The sequence below is a fragment of the Dermochelys coriacea genome, chromosome 3, assembly GCF_009764565.3.
Source record: "Dermochelys coriacea isolate rDerCor1 chromosome 3, rDerCor1.pri.v4, whole genome shotgun sequence".
NCBI lineage: Eukaryota > Metazoa > Chordata > Testudines > Dermochelyidae > Dermochelys > Dermochelys coriacea.
This window is the reverse complement of record NC_050070.1, coordinates 54,955,997-54,976,999: the sequence shown is the minus strand read 5'-3', so window position 1 is coordinate 54,976,999 and position 21,003 is coordinate 54,955,997. Positions and strand designations below refer to the sequence as shown.

General features: G+C 36.7%; 1 protein-coding gene across 9 annotated transcripts in view; it reads right to left on the bottom strand.

Moving 5' to 3' along the window:
* Nucleotides 1-21,003, bottom strand: part of ADGRB3 (adhesion G protein-coupled receptor B3) — a 616,872-nt gene that overhangs the window by 296,232 nt on the left and 299,637 nt on the right. For all 9 annotated transcript variants that reach the window (XM_043510428.1, XM_038396358.2, XM_043510430.1 and 6 more), the window contains 2 exons: nucleotides 14,342-14,536; nucleotides 2,257-2,325 (listed from right to left, as the gene is read on the bottom strand). In XM_043510428.1, coding sequence (XP_043366363.1) covers nucleotides 2,257-2,325; nucleotides 14,342-14,536 — 264 coding nt within the window. The remainder of the gene's footprint in view (nucleotides 1-2,256; nucleotides 2,326-14,341; nucleotides 14,537-21,003) is intronic.

The following is a 21,003-nucleotide window of genomic DNA, read 5'->3' as shown; positions in this document are numbered from 1 at the left end:
AAGGCATCCATATTGTTCTCTGCAAAACCAGAATTGCAAAATGGTAAATGGCTAGTCCATTTACAAGAAAACATATTTCATTTTCATGGTCCTCAGAGGTAATTAGGACAAAAATATGTATTCATTATGCAATAGTATCAAGAGATTAGAAACCATTACATTTATTAACAAATTTAGCAGATAAACTGATATCACATACAACATATACATCAGTAAATCACTGAGGGATTATTGTCTGTGTCATGGACAAGGGATACTTTCCTGTAAAATAAACATTTATATATTTTTAAAAAATGGATATCCTACTGCACACAATATATTTTTGGTCCTCATACATAAGGGATGGTCAAAATACAAAATGTAAATGATATTCACCGTATACTGTTCTGTATTTGAGAATACAGACACTCTCTTTTTTAATATGCATGTGTTTGAAGACTACAAGTCCCAACATCCAACACTGCTCTTTCCTATTGTTTGATGTGTCTAGCTCCAGAGCCTCTGAGACCAAGGTGGGCAATTGCATGCTGTGTTCTGTAGTGTATGCAGGCCCTTATATTAAATATTTGGGCAGCAACAATCTACTTTCTTTTATACTAATTAATTGTGGTGTTCCAGATCCTGGCAAGGTGCAAATCCTTCCCTGAGTGACGCAGATTTAAATTTTATTTTTCTAATGACTTCTTGTAAGGAAACAAAATGTTTTAATATCAGTATCATCCATACACCAAACAAGCAGTACATGTTCCTGGACTGAGTAGGAAGGGTGCATTTCAATCAAAACGGTCTGTTGCCAGTATTCACTCCAGTTAGAATTTCACAGTAAATAACTGCAGGAGAAACCGTTGAGCCATAGGTGTTACATGGGTGCTCTCTATCTGTGTATATGTAAAGTATGTAGTTAATACATAAAGTGCCAGTAGATGGCGATAAAGAATATGTAGCATACTTGCTGAGTGTTGCAGGCCCAATACAAATTTATTGTTGTAACCCGAAAATGGCGTCCTCTATGAAGCTCTTTACATCAGCTTTTAACAAAAGGCATGTATTAAAGTGGGTGCTGTATATCTGTATTCTATATAATCCATAATTAATGGTTTCTGATGCTAGTAGTTAATCTAGAAAAAGGATGTTGAGCTGCTGCAGATGTTTTCTGATAGAAAGTCAGCAATTTATTGATAGTGAGTTAGGCTTTCTTTCTACAGAAAGAAGAATGCAGAGCACAATCTCAGGGATCCAAAGTAGCGTACAAATGCAGTTTGCTCAAAGCAAATCATCTTATGCAAGCTGGCAGGAAAAAATGGTGAAAATTCCCTTGGTTTTCAAATCTTAACTCTGTTGTCTTTAGAAAGAACACAGAATTAGATTAGCGCTGGAAAAAGAATTCTCTCTCTAGCACTTTCAGCTAGTTAATGCTGTTTATACTAAATGAAACATTCATCTACTATATATATATTTCAATTATTTGCTGTGATGAGCTTTGTATAAGAACTTTAAAATGCTTTTGCACAGGATTTATTAGTTTCAGACGCTTTTGTTTCTGTCTCTTAAAATATGAATTTATTTTTAACTGTACCTTAACACGTTTTCATTCCATAAAACAGAGAAGTCTAATGACTATTTGATGAAAAGAAAAATAAAACTACACCAAACCTGAAACAAGGACTTAGCACTGCCTCAAAAATAAACAAATAAATTAGGGCTGTTGATTAATTGCAGTTAACTTATGCAATGAACTCAAATAAATTAATCATGATTAAAAATTAATTGTGATTAATCGCACTGTTAAAGAATAGAATACCAATTGAAATGTATTAAATATTTTTGCATATTTTTCTACATTATCAAATATATCAATTTCAATTACAACACAGAATACAAAGTGTACAGTGCTCACTTTATTTTATTTTTATTACAAATATTTGCACTGTAAAAATGATAAACAAAAGAAATAGTATTTTTCAATTCACCTCATACAAGTACTGTAGCGCAATCTCTTTATCATGTAAGTGGAACTTACAAATTTAGGTTTTTTGTACCCATAGTCTGCCATATATTTCATGTTATAGCAGTCTTGGATGATGACATGTTGTTCATTTTAAGAACACTTTCACTGCAGATTTGACAAAACGCAAAGAAGGTACCAATGTGAGTTTTCTAAAGATAGCTTCAGCACTCTACCCAAGATTTAAGAATATGAAGTGCCTTCCAAAATCTGAGAGGGATGAGGTAAATAGCAACATAGGCAAATCTTACCTGCTGTGCATCTTCCCATTTCTCTTTGTTCTCTTCATCTAGCAGGTTACTAACTATTTGAAAGAAGTTCTGCAAAATTGAAATAAAAAAATCAAAGTAAAATGAAATTCAGAAATATAAGAAATGTTCATGACATTAAGTTATAATTAAGAATGATTTCGTATTGTTGTGACAGAGGTCCATTGGCGGTTCACCGCTCTGTGTCAGCAACTCTTGTCAGTTGTACATACTTTGTACATCTGTGGAAGATGCAGACTGAGGAAAAGTCAGCCATAGCTGGGAAGAAGGAAGACTGATGAGAGAAACCATCTTGACCACAGACTGTACCTTGTTAGACTAAGTTTTAGACTTTTAGATGAGTGTTTTCACTTTGATTTGCTTATAACTTATATATTTTGCTTGTATACTATCTTTCTAACTTTATTCATTTTACTTGGCATTATTTAACCTATGTCCTATTGTTAATATTTTTGTTTTAATTTTTACTAGAAGCCAGCTCAGTGCTATGTTTAAAGGGAAGGGTGTATTTACACCTGTTAAGTTAATAAGCTGTGATGTAATTTTATTTCTTTAGAGGAACAAACAAACCTTATTTTTTCTCTAAACTGTCCAGGAGAGGGCTAGACATGGCACATGGTTTGGGGCAAATTCATGATGGGTGTGTATTGGGATCACTTTGGTGGTTGTAATCAAGGCTGGCGGAAGCCAAATAGGGACTGTAGACAGGCTCGGTCAGAGCTGCTGAACCAGGACTATCTAACACCGAGACACTTCAGGGTGTGACCTGGATACTTGTAGGCTGGTTTTGAGCATCCCAAGATGGGAGCTAAAGCAGCAAAGTATTTTAAGGCACCTAGAGTTGCAGGGCAAGTGGTGACTCTTACTGGTCTGGATTGTACGCCAAATCCCATAACAATTGTCATTAATGATGCATGTTTGTGGTCTATTTCCTGCCACCAGTATAAGAGATCAACCAGACACTACAACAGAACAAAGAAGGGTGGAGTCCACTTTGCCTAGAGGCTTAGACCATGAAATTATTGTGTCCAGCCATATAGTCATGGGCTCAGTATTACTCAGTATTTATTAGGTAATAAAAACTAACCAAAATCTTTTCAATATCCATATTTAACCTATTGGTCTCTCCAATTTTTTTGGTGTGTCTGCATTTTCTGGTTTCAATCACCACGAGATTGAAAACATAATGAAATACTTTGACCCAGGCTAGTTGTATTTCCATTCCAGCTAAAACCTAGAAGTACTGGAAATCTCAGAAGAAAACAGCCATATTTCCAGAACCAAACCATTCAGGTTTGCTCATCACTCATCAATACTAATAAGGATTCCACGTCACTTGCCATGGAATTTTGAGACAGATAAATTTGGGAAACAGAAAAAATAAAATAGACAAAATATCTTTTTCACTATACAGTAATGAATGTACCTATGGAAAATATTTCCCAAACCAAGGGTTAGAAAATAATGCAGTGGCATTATTTTATACTTAAACAGTGCAAGATTTCACTTCAGATACAATATGGGCCTAAAAACTTTACAAGAGTCCTTGCGCCAAAGCAAAAGCCCCATTGACTGATAAAGAATTTTGCTTGTGGATTTTTGGACTGGGTTCTTTGTGGTGCAGAGGATAAGGCAGAATTTGGTGAATCAATTTTACTTTTGATATATGTTGCCCAACACTAAGGCCAAGCCAGTATATCCACTCTTTCAGCATCAGCACCATCATTAATACAGTTTTTAAAATAATGCAATAAGTGAATTTAGCCTTTGCATTCACACAACAGTTTAATTGTACTGGTATAGTTGAAGTGGTACAATGCTACTAGTGTGGAGACATTTACACTAGTATAGATTATTGACATATGGTAATGGAAATAAGTTAAACCAGTATAAGCACATTTGTACTAGTATAGTTGTCTCCACGGTAGAGGTTGCCTTTGTGTGTGTATGTGAGAGAGAGAGAGAGAGAGAGGCACCAAACCAAAAGATCAATTATCCTCTCAGCTCTACTCCTGAGTACAGTGCAATGGTTGTGAGATATGGGCCAATGTTTACTGGGAAGTACTTTGACAGTAAACCACAATATTCTTTTGACTTGTTTTTATCTACATTTGAATGGAGGTCTCTGGCAGTAAAATATTGTAATAGGTTGCCTTTAGGGGGCTTTGAAGCAGGCACCTCACCCAGAACCTGGTAAAGGACACTAGGTTTAATTCAGTCTCCTTAGGCAGGAAAAGCTTAATACATTTCCTTTTGCATGCAATAATGTCACAAAAGGGTTAATTATGTTTCATGTCCCCCTCTTGAGAACATGTGGTCCGATGGCATTCTTGGAATAGAGGGGTTATGTGGTTGTGAGATGAAACAGAGTGCTGTATATTAAGCAGAAGTTTTGGCTGTGAGAGTATCTGGAAAAATACAGAGCAAGAAGGGTGTTATTATTAAAATAGGGTAGAAGTGCCTGGCCCAAGGCCTCTACCAAAGGCAACTGCCTGTGTGCCATTTTTAAGCCCCTACTTGATTCAGAAAACAAAACTTGTACACATTTTGAAAATAAACAAATTACACTAAAAATACCTGACTCAGTGTCATCAATTTCTGCTCCAAATGGTAGGCCCCAAAACTCTTAACAAAGTGGTAAGAATAAATAAACTAACAGGCAGTCTGTGGTCTCTCTCCAGCCATGTGTCAGCTATTTTTCAAAAACGCTGTCTTTTTTCAAAAACAGAAAATATATAATTGCCTCTAGGTGTTACTTTCTGTATTTGGTTGCCCCATGTATTGAATGTCTTTACACAAATCATATGAATGACACCTAAAATCACAACCATCTTTAAAAGCTAGACAGCTTTTAAAGCATACTTTAAAAAAAATTTCTTTCAAGTGTTTCTCAGAACTTTCTTTTTTAATTCCATCAGCTGCATCCCCTCCACTTTTATCTACAATTCCTTTTGTCTGTAAGAGTTAAGGGGTTTTTTTTGTGCAGGGCCTGTTCTGCTCAAATCTGTATCAGTTTTCTTGCAGTCATACAATTTTGTCTGCAGTCTGTTAATTATCTAATGATTTTTATATTCATTTATAAAAGATTCCTGTAGCTGTCATTAACTTCAGCTAGAGAAATGGATACTCAGAAGCTCTGAAAAACAGATTTTGAGTGACTTACTCAAGGTCACGAAGGAAGTCACTTCAGAAATTGGATTAAGGATCATATGCTCCTATACCATTAGTTTTACCCCCCCCCGCCCCGAAAGGGATGTTGTGAAGAATTAAGTAGCATTTTAAAAATGATATTTACTGTAAATACAAAGTATTGAGGCTAGTCAGTGACAGAGATGAAAACAGAACTAGTTGTTCCTAGCTCCCAGCTCTCTAATCAATGCACTAACTACACCAGTGATACTCAGACTGAGGCTTGTGAGCTGCAAGTGGCTCTTTAATGTGTCTCCTGCAGCTTTTTGCAGCATATGATATTAAAGTTATTGAACAATCAGGATGCTTTTATTGTTATTAACCAATTAAGTGATCAACTTGCACTAAGTTATTAACTTATTTTCTGTGAGACTTATATTTATAATATTTATTATTTATAATAATAATATATATATACTATTCTCACAGAAAATAAGTTTTAAAACTTAGTGCAAATATATATATATTATTCTCACAGGAAAATATAAAATTAAATATTTCTTCTGTCATAGTGTTTAAATAGTACTGTAGTAAATGAAAATGAATTCACACTATTGTGGGTCTTTTGGGTAATGCTGATCGCTAATTTGGGTCCTGAACCACTGAGGTCTGAGTATCACTGAATTAGACCATGCCCCCTCTTCAGAATATTCCCATTCTCCATAAAAATATTGCACATGAGATTTTGTGAATAAAATTGATTTTTAAGAATTTTTCAGTACCAAAATTCTCATGACTGGAAATATCAAAATTTGGAGAATATAAAACTGCACAAAATTAGGGAAAACATTTTCACAAAATAAAATATTCACCAATTTAACCTGGCTCCTAAAGTTTATCTCTAACAACATATGGTTTTGGGAGAATGGGAAGCTTCCTCTTTGCATCACATGAAGGAGGATCACACTGAAAACACTCGTTTTCCTCCACAGGCTCACACTTCCCCAAGGGAGGAAGCTAATGATGCCATTTAAGTTGTGAGAATTACATTGCCAATAATTTACATTGCTAATAATGATTCAGCAAAGCACTTACATATGTGCTTTAGGGCTTTGCTGAACTGGAACAAAAGAGACTTTAAAAATGACATAACTGAAGGCATGGTCTTTCTCCCATTGAAGTGGGTAGCAAAAATTCCATTGGCTTCAGTGATACAAAATTGGATGATAGGAATGCATAAGGGAGGGAATATTGAGGATCAATGCAGTAATGAAAACAGAGAAGCAAACTGGTCTCAGGGATTGATCCGGTGCCCACTGAAATCAGCGGGAATCTGTTCAGTGACTTTAATGGGTCTTGGATATGGCCCTTGGTATTTATCTACTCAAGCACTTAGAGTATCCATTCACATTCAGCACTGCATCATGAGGACTATAAATACAATAATCCATCATAAAATATAATCTGCAAATTAAATGTCAAGTAATTTAACCTACAAAATTCTTTCCAAAGGAGATCCTTCATCTCTAAGAGTTTTCCTTTTTCAGCTCTCAAGATATGTAAAAGGATGCAAGGCTCACATGGATATTTCCAAATGTCTCTACATTTCAGAAAGGTTAATTAAGGACCATGCAAACAGATTTTCATGTCAAAAATACCCATAGAGATTTACTGATTGTTCTTTCTTTCTTTCCTTGTTTTTTTTAATGCCTTATTAGCACAATGTAAGACAACTACAAGCCATATCATTTTTCAATTAACATATGCTTTATATCCAAAACTAGTCTAGTATCTAGGAATCATATTTTTCCCAACCAAATTTATATTCTAGATGCTAAATAATGTTCTTTTTCCTTTTTAAGTAACAAACATTTTAATTTGCCACATCCCACTTGAATAGGAAGGTATTAGATTCCTATATATTCTATAACTAAATCTATATATAGCCATAGGCCCAGGCCTTGATTTCAGTGAAGTTTTAAGAGTTCATTAATGCAAGTTTGGGCTCTTAGATCTTAGTCCCAGTGGATATTTTATACACTTATGTATCTTGCCCTTGTGTAAAATCCATATTAGGGACCAAATTATGTGCTGACTTATATCACGAACACCACCACTGGCTTCAGTACCATTGCACAAGATTTAGGTCAGCAAAGTATTTGTCCCTGCATGTCACAGTTCATATCTAAAATGATAAATGGCTACACTATAGAAAATGAAGAGTGCCTGGAAAATCTACAGTGTCAAAGGTGTCCTGTCTGTGGAAGGAAGAGGTTGCTAGAATGACTTGTCAAAAATATTATAGCACTTGTACAATATTACCTTTCAGTCTTTGTGTTACCTTAAACATCTGGTCTCTCTCTTTGTCTCTCTTTGAGAAGAGTGCTGTATTTGTATTAGCTCTCTTTTCTTGTTCTTGAGTCTTATGGTCTATGTCATGCTTATTTTGTAATGGGTTGTTGTATGTTATCTTATAATGTGCATACTCTTCTCTCCTGCTTTAGATTATCAATGTCTCTTTATTGGCAGAGACTGTATCTTTATGTAGGTTTCTTTTTTAAAAAAAGTTTTGAAAAGCATTTATATACATTTAAAATAAATGTGCATACAGTATGGGTGCATTTATAAATATAAATGGACTTGTCTACAGGCTGGCCTGATTTTCATTTGCAGTTAGTTCCTTTTATACCAGGCTGGCAGTGTACATAAGAATGACCATATTGGGTCAGATCAAAGGTCCATCCAGTCCAGTATCCTGTGTTCTGACAGTGGCCAATACCAGGTGCCCCAGAGGGAATGAACAGAACAGTAATCATCAAGTTATCCATCAAGTGTAAAAGCAACTTAGAGTGGGAGTAAATCACATTTACAGTGCCAGGATGGTGTCAAGGAGAATCAGGCCCTTTATGTACAATAATAGATAGCTAGACAGATATAAATGGAGATACACACATTTTAGATAGATTAATATCTATAATATATTTAGAAATATATAGATAGTTAAGACCATTGATGCTTATTAATCATAATTAATGCACTGACTGACTTACTGTATTAATCTAACATTTTTATACCACTTGTAATGAAGGTGATATACAATAATTAACAAAGGGACTTGGGTGATATGCAATAATTATTAAATGCATACAGTGTTCATGCCCAAATAACTCAAACAATTCTGTCCTGTCAAAAGCATATCAATGTAATTTGAAGTGTAATATTTCAACTTTGTTACGTAGTCATATTTTGCATGGCTCTTCTTGTGGATGTGCAAGAGAGAGAATCTCCCAGCACCTCAAAGCAGCAGTAGGAAACAACTGTGATCCTTGCACTTGGTGCTGTACAGAGACTTCTCCCTCTATGCATTGTTTATACATATTACTCATATTTATGACATCTTGATACTAATATTTTTACTCATGATTATTTTAACTACTTCTCTTTATAAGAAAACTAACTATTTGTTAATAGTAGCATTTCTTAAGTTTTTGGTGTGAATATGTAATCAGACTTATAGATAATCAACCTAGAATCAAGGTCTGATTTAACATATACATTCTATTTGCCCATAAGTCATGTATATGAAACAGGATGACAAGAATATCTAGCTTCCTGAGTCAAGTTACAGTGCATCTGTTTTTCCTCTATTGCCATCCCTTTTCTATGCCCCATAAATAGCAGCTGTGGAAGCTGAGATGCATGGAGATTTTCAGACTGAAGATACCAGTAGCGTGTAATTTAAACAGAAGAGCTGGTTGATAAGAACATAAGAACAGCCATACTGGGTCAGACCAAAGGTCCATCTAGCCCAGTAACCTGTCTTCCGACAGTGGCCAATGCCAGGTGCCCCAGAGGGAATGAACAGAACAGGTAATCATCAAATGATCCATCCCATGTTGCTCATTCCCAGCTTCTGGCAAACAGGCTAAGGAAACCATCCCTTCTCATCCTGGCTAATAGCCATTGATGGACCTATCCTCCATGAAATTATCTAGTTCTTTTTTGAACTCTGTTATAGTCTTGGTTGTCACAACATCCTCTGGCAAGGAATTCCACAAGTTGACTGTGCGTTGTGTGAAAAAATACTTCCTTTTGTTTGTTTTAAACCTGCTGCCTATTAATTTCATTTGGTGACCCCTAATTCTTGTGTTATGTGAAGGAGTAAATAACACTTCCTTATTTACTTTCTCACACCACTCATGATTTTATAGTCCTCTATCATATCCCCTTAGTCATTTCTTTTCCAAGCTGAAAAGTCCCAGTCTTATTAATCTCTCTTCATATGGCATCTGCTTCATATGCCTAATCATTGTGTTGCCCTTTTCTGAATCTTTTCCAATCCCAATTTTTTTTTGAGATGGGGCAACCACATCTGCATGCAGTATTCAAGATGTGAGCATACCACGGATTTATATAGAGGCAGTATGATATTTCTTTCTTAATGATTCCCAACATTCTGTTTGCTTGTCTGACTGCCGATGCACATTGAGTGGATGTTTTCAGAGAACTATCCACAATGACTCCAAGATCTCTTTCTTGAGCAGTAATAGCTAATTTAGACCCCATCATTTTATACGTATAGTTGGTATTATGTTTTCCAATGTGCATTACTTTGCATTTGTGGTTTTGCTGTTTAAATTATGAAATATGAAATGGGCACCAAGAATCTGATAGGCCTACTAATATATCTGCCATTTCTCTAAGAGACCTACCAATATTTCTGCCATTCCATGGGTCACAACACACAGAGTATACATATCAAAAGGCATTTTGCAGATACAAGGAGAGACAGTGACTACCAGGGGACTAAATTCTGCATGGGTGGTGAACAATCTAATTGCCCAGTCCCATGAGGCGCTGGATGTACTCATGGAGCTGGGCTTCCTCATTTTCTATCACTGCTTAGATAAGACAGTGAAGGGCTCCATAGAAAACTCTACTGTAGAGAGACCCAACTTCTGAGGTCCTTAATTTCCATCCACTCCAACTGCAGTCAGTTTCAGACAACTATGGTTTCTTATTTTAAATTAATTCCTTTCAAATATTTTCTTCCTGTAAATAAGTCTGCAATTCTTCAGTCCAATCTGGCTGCTTTGAGCCACTCTGGGGGTTTAAAGCTGCTGTAAATTCTATTACATGGCGAGGGTAGGATTTCCTTATCCCAAACCCCCAGACAAGCTGAATCCCTGGGTAGCATGGAGGCTCCAGAGTCACCTCTACTTTTGCATCCCATCACAGGGGACATGTCCTGGGGAAATGGGGGGCAATCCTAGGCCCTTTTGATTTCTGGTTACAGCAATGGTTCCACGGGATTATGTACAGCCAGACATAAATTAAAACAATCGTCAGACTCTTGTAACTTACACAGGGACAGGCCTCATTCCCAGCCAGTCACAGGATCAGAGAATTGTAAAGAGGTTAATAGCCTCACCTCTTCAAGTCTGGCAGAAGATAGTTCAACTAAACCTAGGTTAGTTCTGGCTAATGTTCTAAAATGCTGTTTTATATTATTTACAACCTTAATTCTGTCTTATTATATTTTTCTTTTAGGGATGATAACACGATTACCATCTTTTTAGTTGTAATGTTCATTCAGAATATATTTTCTAACCATCTCCATGCTAACAAAAACCCCTCACGAAAGCTTATGCTCAAATAAATTTGTTAGTCTCTAAGGTGCCACAAGTACTCCTTTTCTTTTTGCGGATACAGACTAAAATGGCTGCTACTCTGAAACCTATATTTAAAAAGGTCTGTGATACTAGCTCATTCTCTACTACATTGGAAGCAGTGGCATTTTAGTTTGCACAAATAAATAAACTGAAGTCTTCTAATTGTATCCCATTTCTCTGATGTGATGCTGTATGATTGAAACATGACCATTTATATCTTTAATATTGCCAAGACAATTGCAACAAATCTTGTACAAAGTGTATTATGTATGGTGCAAATAGAAAAGTTATGATCTGCTCAGTATGATTATCCTCTTTATGTGCATATATCATTTTTGTATCTGAAGTTATGAATATTGACTATATTTCAAATGTGTTTGCTCCTGGGGTAACACACATTGGGTAATTTACATCCAGGTTGGCCAGCAGATTGTGAATGAACTATTCAAGGAGATGACCCATTGAAGAATATTTAACTTTCACAATGAACCGTAGAAGAAACTTGTCCCCGCCTGGTGAGCCATCTTGTGGATGCCTTAGCCAGAATATGGGTAATGTCTACGCCTATTAGTCATTGAAGCATGCGAGATCACGTGACTTGCTCATGTGTCCCTGGACTCCATCTTGTGCCTGTAATTTCCCACAATTTAAGACTGAGAGCATTCCCTGCTCATGGGAGAAGGTATAAAAAACCCTGGAAGCATTACCATTTTGCCTCTTTCTTGCTTTGATCTCTGGATTATGGGTTTACAATAAAAGGAGCATTCCAATCAATGGACCTTCTAATCTTTTGGAAGTTACCAGAGACTTTACAAGCCAACAGTCTGTAACATCACTGCTACAAACCTGATCCCAGAACTTTGCAATGAGTCTATGTATTTGCTTTCCTTGACCACTATAACTCTCCTCTTTCTTTTCTCTTATAAATAAACCTTTAGACATTAGATTTTAAAGGACTGGCAATGGTATAATTATTGGGTGAGATCTGAGTTATACTTTGACTTGGCTATCTGATAAAATTGGTTTTAAATAATCACTCATCATTAAGTCTAATGTCTGAGTGGTGAAACAAGGGCTGGGATGCCTAAGGTGACTGTAGTTTGGACTTCTTGTTAACCAGTGTTGTGAGACAGTTTACTTTTGCTTCTGGCTTGGTATATCTGATAATAGAATAACCACCCATTTTGGGGTGAGTCTGCCCTATTTCTCAGCAGTTTGTCCTGAATCTGGTATCCTCAGCTGTGACCCACTGAGGCAAGGTGATATCTTGTCATTCCCATAATCATCTAAAGTCTATGGCTTATATCTATTGCAATATGTATTTATATTGATATTAATACTTGGCACAACCCCAAGTCTGCAGATAATAAAGGGAATACCCAGAAGAATGGAATAAATAAAATTGAACATTCTTATACACCCAGAGCACTCCCTTCTGGAAAATGCCAGTAATCTAAGGGTAAATTGTAGTAAAATCTTTCTGACATTTTTGAAATATATAATTACCCAGAATTCATAATCTACTGTTCTGACATCAAACAAAATGCTAAATTATGACTTCTTGGTTTTTTTAAAACCTCTTGTATGTATATAAAAGAGAGAGAAAGAATTCTGTTCTTTATCTACTTCTTCTCAGTGAGATGAGTCAAGATTTGAGGATTTAATGAAAGGTCCACATTTATTTTCCTTAAGAAAAACAGAAGATTTTTTTTAAATTATAAAAATATTTTCTTAATTTTCATTGTGGTTTCTTTAATATTTTGTCCAGAAGCCATAGATTAGAAAGCATAATAATGTGTGGTAGGAAAACCAAGACATGAGATGTAGTATCTGGAGGTGGTGAAATTTTGTCTGTCCCCACTGAAATCAATGGCAAAACTTCCATTGACTTCACTGGGTCAGGATTTTACCGTATATCATTAGAAATCAATGAGGGAATTATTACTTAACATCCATATACTCGGAATGCCTTCACGCTACGTTTATATGCTTTCCAGAATGTGTGCATATGAGTTTTACTTTTTATATTTATAAATTTACTGTATTTCCTTTTTTCTTTTGATCCTTCAGTATCTTTTTAGGGTGGGATTTTTAAAGGATGCTATAGGTGTTAGGCATCCCACCGAAATTCAATTAATATATCTCCTAATTGAAATATACCGTATTTACAACCTGAACTATAGTTTTGCAATATTTTTTGACCATTTACTCCCCTGATCCTTGCCCTCAGAATTTCTCTACATTTCTAAAGGGAAAACAAATAAACAAACAAAAATTAGTTCCTCTGGCTAGGTCTACTAAGGATTTAAGGACCAGTTCCACCTCATTGATATCAGCACAAATTTTGCCATTGATATTAATGGCAACAGAATCAAGTTCTTACTAATTTTGCTGAGCTGAGTGTGACCCCATCTGCTAAGTCCAAAACCAGAAACCACTTATATCAAGCAGTTTCTCAAGGCTGTTTCTTCCAAAAGTTTTTGTAATCTCTGTGAGCCTTGGAAAGGCTACTTTGGAGCTATTGGACTGACGACAGTATGAATGATTTGTAGCAAAATAACTCTTTGTTTAAGCAGTCAACCTTTCAAAAAGTACTCAAAACCACTACTGCCTTTTATGAAAGAAAGACAAAAGAACCCAGCTACATTTAAGTGAACAAACATCTTAGAACAACATAATGTGTCAAAAGTACAAAAGTCTTTTTTATAATGATTATTCTAGTAACTTTCCATTCTCAGTGGTGGTGGTTTTTTTATTTCTATTTTTATTTTATTTTTATTTTTTTACATCAAGCAGTTATGCAGCATTGTTTATTCTAGTTCCTTTCATTTTAAAATCTATCCAGGATTAAGGTTCACATCAAATGCACTATACATCACTCCTGTGCTCTTTTAATGAGCTTTAATCCTGGATAGATTTTAAAATGAAAGGAACTAGAATAAACAATGCTGCATAACTGCTTGATGTAAAAAAATAAAAATAAAATAAAAATAGAAATAAAAAAACCACCACCACTGAGAATGGAAAGTTACTAGAATAATCATTATAAAAAAGACTTTTGTACTTTTGACACATTATGTTGTTCTAAGATGTTTGTTCACTTAAATGTAGCTGGGTTCTTCACCCTATTCATAATTAAAGTTTACAGTGTTTCTGTTACACCTCCTGAGCAGATTTAACTTGTTCTTGGGGCAAATAGATGATGCTGAACATTGACTAAATAACGGTAGCTGAATCATTACCCAGTTCTACAGAATTTCTCTTACCTGGACACCATCAGATGCAGGGATATAACTTGCCCTTTTAAATGTGTCTGTCACGTTTCTGAGAATTTCCACAGAAATCAGAAGATCCCCTGCATAAAAGTTTTTCCTCTGAGTTAAATCCAACAGTGTTTTGGTCACCTGGGACATTCCATCACCAGCCAGCATTCTCTGTCCTTTGGCCAGATGCTCTTTAATCTGTGACAATCAGAAGTGTGAAATAAATATCAGAACATACTTTACTGCATTTAAAAATGTCTCAACCACAGTAAACATAATATAATTCAAACATCCTTAGGAACTTTGAGAATCCCATTGCTCTAACAACCAATGTATTTTTTTATTAAGGATTAGACCAAATAACTTTAGAACATGATAAAATGAAAAGCATGTGATTTCTCACCGACCATTAGATCATTTAGTTTGACCTCCTTTATAACACAGGCCATTACATTTCATGCCATTACCCCTGTATTGAGCCCAAAGATTTCTCAACGCCTGTGTTCCAAAAGAAATACATTGGGCTAGACTGTTTAACCTACAGGCTACAGTATGATCACATATTTCCAGTCTTTTCCAGAGCGGCAGCTGTAGAGTCATTGTCCTTGATTCAGATACAATGGTTCAGGAACCATGTGGGAACAAGGGCCAAAGCACCCCAAATGGTACTCTTTAAAAGCTTGCAGTACATGCTATCAGCCTTGCCAGCCCAGGTTGGCTGACCAATGTGGAAATGGAGGCAAGGACATGGACCCGTCATTGACCATCCTGTCCCCTTTAAGGGGATTAATTATTAATTAATTATTAGAGGTGCAATCCTGGAACAAACCTTGTGCTCATGAAGTTCAAAAACTATGAATAGCTCCTGTGCAGCAATCAAGGAGAGACGGCTTATTTTGCTTGCTCACCCTCAGCAGATCTGTGCAGGGCCAGTGAAAAATGTAGCCCATAGTGTGCATAGAGATGGAAGAATATGTCGATCCTTGGTCGGAAGCTGAACGTGTGGATTTCAATTATTTCTAAAGTCAACTCAATATTTAGGTAAGATGTGCAGCATATCACAAAGAGGGATGTCATAAGGCCAGCATGTGCTGAAAAAGAATGCCGAGGTTTTAAGAAACCTGCTTTTTGTACCATATGAAAGTAAAACTTTCTCTGAATCCAAGATAAGTTGAAAAAAGATAAAGTAGCCTGGACAGACCTTCACACTATCCAAAATAGCTACAGAGGCAACTTAAAAGCTAGCAGCAAAACTGACTGACACCACCTCTGAAAATATACTTTCAGTTGCTTTTTATCTTGGCCTGATTACTCATATCCAAAGGAAAGAAGACTGATGTAATACAACGTGATGGTGGCATGGAACGAAGGGAATAAGTGTACCCTACATTACCTTCCACTGCTGCCCTTTGTTTTGTTATGTTTTAATTTCAAAGAAAGAAAAAAAAACTAGCAAAAATGCAGCACATGAAAAAAATCAATAATGTTTTAAGGAAAGTGCTATATAAATTGCTATAAAGTGCTATATAAAAGTACATTCTCACACACAAAAATTAAATATTATTCACACTATAGTATAGTATCATTTGGGCTATCCCCTTAAATGCTGTTGAGATGCACTAGATACATTTGGCATAGCTAGGTGTTGGGTGCGCAAATGTGGCCGGCTATAAGCCACTTTGTGGCTTTCCAATTCTGGGATGAAATCCCAGCAGAACTTAAAAATCAGCCTCAGGCTGCTCCATGTTATGCCCAGCTGCTCCCAGGGACCTTTCCTGTATCTGGAGATTTCCAGAGTGCAGCAGCGCCCTGACAATGCCCCAGGAATTCTCTGGTTGTAGAGGCAACCAGGTATTGCTCCTATTTTGGGGGGGCAGGGGAATCCTCAGTGGTTTTCATCTCCCAGGTTATCAACTGCTGCAGGTATAACAGGGTGAGGATCTGATTCTATATATTAACTACAAGAAAGCATTATTATTCAGTTTCAACAAACAAGTATTAGTAATATTAATGTAGGCAAATGAATTCTTTAGACAAATGTTTCAGAAGAATGCCTCCTTCAGTGTACAGAAAACTGAAAAGGGTAATTAGGCGAGAAACTTGTTTACAAAATTCATTTTCTTCAGTTTCCATCAGACTTAAGAGAGGGTTTTTAAAGTGAACTTGTAAGAAAACAAACAGTATGAAATGGGCATGAGAGAGGATAGAAGCGCTTGTGATTTAAGACTGGACTGTGGGGTTGAGGAGACCTGGCTTCAATTCCTATCGATACCACAGACTTTCTAGGTGACCTGGAGCAAGTCATTTCATCTCTCTATCCTTCAGTTGCTTGTCTCTAATCTTGGGATAATTAAACTTCTCTCCCACAGTGGGGTGACATGAAATACATCCTTTAAGATTACAAATGCAATGGTGATGGGGACCATATAAGCATCCAGACAGATACTTGCACATGTTGGGAGAGACCAGATCCTGCATTGGCCAAAACCACCAGGGAAGGAAAATGATTCATGTGTGCAAGACAAAAAATATGTAATAGAGACACTGTTCTATCCCTCAGTTTGTTTACTATTGTCTTGGTTGTCTTAGCTGCACATCTATAAGTTCGCAATAACTGCTTTTCAACAAAACAAACACTGTGAACCCAAATACAGATTCAAGAATCCTTGTCCCTGGCCACGTCTTCCTTTCCCCTTTTATATTCCGTGACATACACACTTGAGAAGCCACAGACGTCATAGTCAGAATATATAAGTTCTGTTCTTGACTATGCTCCTGACTCTGTGGCCATGGGCAAGCTACAACTTCTCTGTACCCCTGCATCCCTACCGGTAAAACAAAGATAATATCTACAGTATCTACATAACTGAGAGATGGGGGCTTCAATATTAATTAGCTAGAGTTAAACTGGACTGCATGTTTGTTTTGCTTACATCTCTACCTGGGCTACCTAGACATGGTTACTTCCTTTTAGAAACAGACAAGGAGTGAATGGGAAGGGTGGTAAATAGGGGGAGCCTTGTCTCCAGCCCTTCTATGTATGTGTGGGGGTGTTATGGTTAGTAGCAATATATGCTGACATAAAATATTACTACCCCAGGAGCAAGGGAAAGAAGAGAGGAAATTGTGGCTACAGCTCCTTCATGGAATGCTCCTACTGTAGGGCCTAACAAGAAGTACTATGGGCTGTGTCCTTGTGACAAATTGAGCCCTTGTGACAAAATCTAGCTGTGGTTACCAGCTGCCTAACCAAATTATGTTTTTTGTAGGCTTGGCAACAGAGGAGAGTTTTAAGGAGGGATTTGAAAGAAGATGGTGAGGTGGCTTTGAGTTCTCTGCAAACATCAACCAAGCCACCTGGCTGTCCTTTTTGAAGCTCTCCTTTTTCTTGATGCCTACTCAGCTACCCACTCAACAGTGGATAGCTGTGACCACTGCTTATCATGCTGACCACTATTGTCTTATTGTCTTGTGTTCCACTCATTCATGTATCCATTTGTTATCTTTCATTTTAGATTATAGACTCTTGGGGGTGGACCATCTTTGTTCAGCACCTAGAACAGTTGGATCTTGATCCATGACTGAGGTCCTTAGGCGCTACCACAGTACAAATAATAAACAATACTAATTCCCTTAATGTCTTTAAAGCTCTTGAACATATAAGGCACTGGAGGGCTGTGTTTACACTACAGAACTTTACAAACTAGTAGCTGTACCAGTAGGAGCCCTAGCACAGACATATCTCCCACAGCAAGACACATTTTCACTACATGCTGATGTGGTGGTAAAAATGGTCCCAGCAGCAGGAGCTTTGCTGACACTAATGTTCTCACAGGCAATGGGATTTTATAAGACTAAAGAGTGGTAGGTATTAGATTTTGGGGCCAAATTCAGGAGTGGCATAAATAGTGGAAGAAGTTACAATATCATGAGGCAATGAAAGTGAGTACAAATGAGTGAGAGTTAGTGGAAGGGTGCAGTGGTAGCCAGAAGAGCAACCAGCAGCAGGAAATAGGAAGGTGTAATATACAGCAGCCTCCCCACCACCAATGTATCTTAGCAAAATATAATGTATGCCACCATTTACATCACTCCTGATTTAAGTCTGGGCTGCATAGCAAATGTGGTGTGTGTCTGCATGTGATGCAGAAATGGTGCAAGATGCTGACTACCATTTCCATAACTGCACTTTGTCCTTGTTTCCTAATGTAGTATGGTTCACAAACCCCCCTTGCATCCCCTTTCTATGCCATGTAAGTTCACTGCTGTTGTGTGAAACAACTGAGCATATTTTCACAATACTGCATGAATCTGCAGACAAATATCTTGAATGGATTACTAATGTTAGGCATGTAGCTGCTACACACCACTTTAATTACAGGCTAGATCTTCAGCTGGCGTAAACTGGCATAGTTCTATTACCTTTAATGGATCTATGTAAATTTACACCACCTCATGATCTGGTCCCATATGACTAGTACTCTGCATGTGTACTCTAAGTGATAGTCAGGCTTAATGGGAGTTAGATATGCCTAGTTATGTCACGCAGGTCTGTGAAAAAATGTAGCATCCTGGGCACTGTGATTAGGCCGACCTAATCCCTAGCATAGCTACAGCTAGGTGGATAGAAGAATTCGTCCGTCAGTGTAGCTACCGCCTCTCGAACAGTGGATTAACTACATCAACCAATGGAAAAACTCTTTCTGTAGACACAGCTTCAGGGTGAGGATGCAGATTGTTCTCACCAGAAGGCCCAGACAATAAGAGTTATATTTTTCTCTACATCCTGGTTATTGTCTATGCCACAGGATTATTCACTGCCTTCCAAGAAAGTTACTCTGGACAACACTCAAGGTCTTTCTAGCATTCTGTGGAGGTCATTTTTTAGTAGCCTTCCAGGCAAGCTCATTGAAAATAAAGTTTATGAGCCGAGAGATGATGAAATGAAGCAGCTGTTAAAGTGATACTTCAATTGTCAGCCCTGCCTTTAGCAGCACGTACGGCATATCTACATACAGTACTTGAAAAAATTACTGAAATGTTTAGCTGGACATTGACTCAGAGTTCAACCTGTCTACATCCCTTGATTTGTCAGCAACTATGACCCATCTAAAGGGAATAAAAATTAACCTTGACAATGTCAAATCTTGGCCCCCAGTATCAAACTGATAATTTATATACAGTACTATAGTTACAGGAAATCTGAACAGTTATGCTCAGTCTGAAAATACTCCAAACAACAAATATTCAAATGATAAAAGATTCTAAGAAGTGATCAATTTAAAAAATCACTAAGAATATTCCCATCCTTTATTTGTTTTTAATTTTGCCATTTGATGGCTTGAGTTAATGATTTGGTATTGCTAATTGATGCGTTTTAATGTAGGACCCCTACATAAAAATAAAAATAAATTAGTTGAAAGAAAAATATATCCTAAAATATTCTTTCTGATCTGCAAAAGACTTTGTTTTGTATCTTCACACCTCAGCTAGTCCTTAATGATCAATTAATTTAACATTAAAACTTTGTAGAGTCTTAACCTATGGATTTCAATACATACTTAGGGTATGTCTACACTGCAATGAGACACCCATGGCTGGCCTATGCCAGCTGACTTGGGCTTGTGGGACTCGGGCTAAGGGGCTGTTTAATTGTGGAGTAAACATTCAGGCTCGGGCTGCAGCCTGAGTTCTGAGACCTTCCCACCTTGCAGGCTCCAGGCCGAGCCAGAATGTCTACTCCACAATTAAACAGCCCCTTAGCCCAAGTCCCTTAACCCCACCCCAGTCAGCTGGCTCAGGCCAGCCATGGGTTATTAATTGCAGTGTAGACATATCCTTAATGAACATTAATTAATTTATCCTCACAACACTCCTGACATATTATTATACCAATCTTATGTCTAGAAGGAATTGAGGCTCAAAGAGGTTTTATCCAAAATTATCAAATATGAGTTAGGCACCTAAGTAAATGGCCTAAAAATACATATATGTCTTTTATTGACCCATTCCATTAGGCATATATGCCATTCTAGGATGCATTGAACTCATTCAGCATAGCTGTGTTTAACCTTTAACTTGGTGTCTCTGCAAGGAATCTGTCTCTTTGAGACTTAAACTGAGGGGGAGAAACACATGTTAATATTCCTTAATTTGGTTTCAGGAATATGAAATCAAAGTTCCATATACTTTTCTTTCAACTAATTTATTATTATTTTATTAATTATTAAGGATTTTAATGGAAACAAATCGAGTCTAAAATAGCTTTTTAGAGTCCAAGAGTATTACTCTATTCGTATTATTTTTTAAAAACATCATTATGGTAGCACCATAATAATAACTCAGGCAAACGTACAGAACATAAAAACACACAGAAGAACATGCTCCTTTTCCTTGCATATTTACAATCTAATCTCATATAACAATCATCTCTTCCTTTTTGGCATTAAAAGGCATTTATTAAAGGGATTGCTAATGCAACAAATAACTTTTTACAAATATGTTATAGTTAAATGAGTTGGTGGTGCCAGTCCAGGTCATAGTAGATAGCTGTATACTTAAAAAAACCACCACTGCAAATTTGCATTCTTATAAAAAATGTCATCAGAGACTAAGAACTTAATGGATATGGAAACTGAATTTTCTTCTTTTCTCTAGATCAGTGG